The sequence below is a fragment of the Oratosquilla oratoria genome, chromosome 10 (genome assembly GCF_046742065.1).
Source record: "Oratosquilla oratoria isolate Oo_2021 chromosome 10, ASM4674206v1, whole genome shotgun sequence".
NCBI lineage: Eukaryota > Metazoa > Arthropoda > Malacostraca > Stomatopoda > Squillidae > Oratosquilla > Oratosquilla oratoria.
Genome location: NC_134786.1, coordinates 69,228,222 through 69,233,221, shown reverse-complemented (window position 1 = coordinate 69,233,221; position 5,000 = coordinate 69,228,222). Strand labels below are relative to the sequence as shown.

General features: G+C 32.5%; 1 protein-coding gene across 1 annotated transcript; it reads right to left on the bottom strand.

Moving 5' to 3' along the window:
- Nucleotides 1–84: 84 nt before the first annotated feature.
- LOC143028959 (uncharacterized) lies at nt 85–723 on the bottom strand. The gene has a single exon (XM_076191309.1). The coding sequence runs from the start codon at nt 721–723 to the stop codon at nt 85–87; it is 639 nt and encodes a 212-aa protein (XP_076047424.1).
- Between the last annotated feature and the right edge of the window lie 4,277 nt (nt 724–5,000).

Here is a 5,000-nt window from a genome sequence, read left to right as displayed (position 1 = left end):
GGTACATCCAATTTTGCTCGAGGCCAAGTGATTCCGCAGAATGCATGACGTTTTTCTCCAGAATTTCAACATATTGCTCCTTATTCATAATTCCATTGACTTTAACGATGTTGCCTGGTCCTCTGGCAGAGAAACAACCCCAAAGATTAATGTTCCCACCACTTTGCTTGACGTTTGGGATGGTGTTTTTGGGATTGAACCCTTGATGCTTCTTCCTCCAAACAAAGCATCATCCCTGTGCCCGAAAAGTTCCATCTTAGTTTCATCTGACCAAAGAACCGACTTCCAAAAGCTTGGATATTTATCAAGATGTGCCCTCGCAAAGGCTAAACGAGCTGCTCTATGCTTGGCAGTCAGGAGTGGCGTTTTCCTTGGTCTGCATCCACGAAGGCCGGCCCGGTGTAATGTCCTCTTAAGTGTTGACCTTGAAATGTTCGTCCTAGACTTCTTCAGGTCACTCAGGAGGGCCTTGCTGGTTATTCTAGGGTTGTCAGCAACTTTTCGAACCAGTTTTCTTCCATCTTGGACAGACATATTTGCCTTTTGTCCACGGCCTGTTAAGTTTTTCACCCTACCAAAGTTCTTAAACTTCTTTATGATGCTCTGCACCGTGGCCACAGGCGCTTCAAATTGCTTAGAAATCTTTTTATACCCTTTCCCTTGCTTGTGGGCATTCACAATCCACAATCTAAGATCTTCACTAAGTTCCTTTTTCTTTCCCATAGTGTCGTTGCTGTGGCTGACTTGAAAATGAGAATGACTGCCCTGCTGTCCACCTAATTTATAGTTTTGGGGCTTGAAATGGCTAGACATTATTACATAGTTCAAGGAATGGTTGTTACACTCAAAAGATCAATTAACTTCACTCCAGCAATGACACTAAGCACTTAAAAAGAACAGGGTATGAATAATTGTGAACAGGCCTAAAATTTGACGATGAAGAAATTCTCCATTGTTATAATGATTATCAAGCCACCACTCCTTTCAAAGGTGTGCCTGTACCCAATCAATAAGGGGCTAGAGTTCAAAATGTACTCATCCTTTATTTCTGTACATTAGGACACTGAATTTGAAATTTGTCATAGGGTATGAATAATTTCGGCCTTAACTGTATGTACATACACATATATACATATATATGTATATATATACATAAATGAATATATATATATATATAATTACAAGTGTAGGCTAATTGTACAATTATTATTTTCTTAAAGGTATTTTGCATATGCCTTACTATGGACTTGTGTTCCTTTGAAAATGAGGTTTATGACTTCACCAAAGGTAGTCATGTGTGCTATATCGCGATTTGGGGTTCATGGCACTTCTTCAGTAGCTTTGGAGACATTCTATCTGGTCAGGATAAGAATTACTCCGGTGAATTGTGGAATGATAATATTTTTTATACTAAAGTTTACATACCTGTTCTTCACTGTGGGAGCAAGTAGTAATGCATATGAAATATACCGTTAAGAAAATAATAACTGCACAATTAGCCATCACTTTTAATGAAATATGCATATGTATACTATCAATATATATATGTATATATATATATATATATATATATATATATATATATATATATGTATATATATATATATATATATATATATACAAAATTTTTAATCGAAAAAATCAATAAAGCTAAAGTAAGAATTATATACAGTTATAACACAAAGTACATCTCAATTCTTTTTTAGAAATAATAGCCAAAATGAAATGAAAAGAAGATGTTTGTTTCATTATCAATCTTTTGACTTCAGAAGTCTAATCTCATGAAGTAGCCATGCAGATGAGTCCACTGACATTCAGAATGCTTTCTCCCCCAATATCATTGAAGACTGATGGATTGAATAAGATACAGCAGTAAGCTGGAAAAGTAATAGAAAATATCGGAGATGTATTATACAAAAGATACCTGAAACATTCGAAAAGACAACTAGAAATAGATGAATAAATAGATATACTCGTATATAAATAAATAAATGAAAATAAATTAACAGATAAATATATGAATAAGATATAAAAAATAAACTAATAATACACACAAAAAACAAACAAATAAATTAGTTAAGAAAACAATGAACAAACATATAAAGATATGAATAAATAGATGAATAGATAGATAAGAATAAGTAAATAAACAAAAGTCGTTAAGACTATAATGGAATTGATAACATCTAAACTGAGGATATTTTCACGCTGAATACTAAACAGACAAGGTACAATGGCCTCCAGTTATCAAGACGTAGATTCAATCTAAAGGTAAAAAGAAACAATCCCAGCGACTACGTAGTCAGCGGGCGGAATAGACTTTCGGGAGAAGAAATTGAGGTTAAAGAGAAGAAACTGTAATATCTGCCAATTGGATATATTGTTTGGTTGTTCACTTGAATATTTGTGTGCCTGTGTACTGCTTTATTTATTTATTTATTTTTTACCACCATTTGATTCTGTAATAGAACAAAGGATTTTGTTTTGGGACGATTTGCTATTGTCATACGTTGCCATTGGGATCTATACCTATGTATGTATGGGTGTATGTATGTATGTATGTATGTATATATGTATGTATGTGCGTATGTACGTATATGTATAAGAACATAGAACATAAGAACGAAGGAGACTGCAAGAGACCATAAGGCCTACACTAGGCAGCTGTATGTACGTATGCATGTATGTATGTATATATGTATGTATGCATGTGTGTATGTATATATGTATATATGTATGTATGCATGTGTATGTATGTATGTGTGTGTGTGTATGTATATATATATATATATATATATATATATATATATGTGTGTGTGTGTGTGTGTGTGTGTATGTACGTATATATATGCATGTATACATACACACACACACACACATATATATACATATATATACACAGAGAGAGATAGAGAGAGAGGGGGGGGAGAAAGAGTGTACTCGTAGTGTGCGGGCGCGTGCATATGGGAAGTGGTAAAGGAAGAATGGTTGAAGTTACAAGTTGACCAGCATTCTCTTGAAGACCAGTCTCATGTCGTAAAATTATGCTCTATCTCATCTTCTTCAATGAAGAACAATATTAAGTGCGTCAGTGGCTTGGTAGGGTCAAACTATCAAATTTCATTTGTACTTAAACGAATCGTGTGTGGTGAAGACGCGTATAATGAAATCCGCGTAAAGTGGAATTCATTACTTTGAGTGAGGGATAAACTCCTTAAGGGGAATCTCATAATGGAAAAATGTAAAGTTAAATGTAATCTATTCAAGACGGTTTTTCTCTTCAGAGCAGCTCTTCTCAGTGTTGGTATAAACTTTCATAACTTAATAGACTAAATATGAATCAGAGTAATGGAATAAAGAATAGATGTGTTGCTTTTCAGGAAACGGGGGGGAAAATCCCTTTGTTCTCCGACATGCTTGGATCCCTCTGGTTGTTGAGATAATGTGTCTGTCCCACAAATAATATTTTTATACATCGACAAAGTAATTGATTTTATCAAGATATTATATGTGTATGTGCTGCTGTAATATGAGGATCCAGTCATGGACAATATATCAATAACAGTGCCTAAGAAGTCAACTACAGTTTTGGAAACTACAATATGTTTTAATGTTTGAATGAATTGTTTCCTGAGTATAACTTATATAATTTTTTCACTCAGTGATTAGCTTACAGTGACATATTCCTCCCACTTTTTTTTTTTTTTTTTTTTACATGGAAAATTTTCAGAGTAGTCTAACGTCACCAAAATAAACCGAAAATGAAATACAACAATACAATAAGTCTCTACATGCAAGGATATGACTACTAGGAAAAGAATACTTGGAGAATTTCACCATCCTTGGTGAAAAATTAGTCACACTCACACATAATAGTCAACGGAATCAATGGATATGTTTGTTTTATAAATGTTCTACATCTATGGATACTTCTTATTTTTCAATTGTCTAAACCCCACTTAAGATACATTACGAAATAAACGAGATATTAAATATCAATTAAGAATAAACACTACCTTTTGCAAATACCTGAAAATATTATGAATTTTATTCTTATGAAATATATACTACGACTGTTTAATATTACTTTTGATATTTTCAATGGAGAATATAAATATTTTACGAGCTCAGGTCAATGCGTCCTGACTCCCATACCAAAGAACGGCAGGTGGATATCGGAAGCACTATCAAAGCTGTCCATAAAACCTTTTATACCTTAAAAAGATTTTCAAACTTAGAAATACTACGGTAGGATCTCTTGCAAAGATAAAGGTATTTCTAGTGAATAAGATGGCAACACACAAACAAATAGAGCATTGGTGCCCCTAATAAGGAAATGGCATTTTTGTAAAAGTATAGTTTTTGAATTGGGTAAAGATACCTCGAAGGAGTATTATATGTGATTGAATTGGTGGTGCCTTTCAAAACCCATTCCCCCAACCACCCCATATAAAAAAAGTGTGGTGATTTTTTTTTTTTTTTTTTTTTTTTTTTTTTTTTAAACCAAGGAAAGGTCCAATCAAACATACCTTCACAACTTAACAATATGATCCCACTGTTATCTAGCAATTAAATTACATTTGGCCAAGGAACGGCCCTCCCTCCTTCCAGTGTGAAATGTGTTACTTCTAGATATGCCTACGCCTTAGTTTGAGATTCTTCATCATAGGAACTTTTTAATTTCTTTTCATTCAATACCGATATTCTGGATGGTCAGCTAATACAATGGTATTCTTCAGATAAAATGAACAATGAATAAATAAAAATTAGAAAATAAATACATAAATATATAAATGAATAAAACTAATAAATGAATAAATATATAAATAAACAAAAATAAATGAAGAAACAAAGAAACAAATTAATAACAATAAAATAAGTAAATAAGTAAATTACAAAGATTTAAAATTCATATAATAAAAAAAATATATATATAAATAAATGAACAAATATATAAAAGAAAAATAAAATAAAATAAAAAGACAAATGAATAGTTCAAT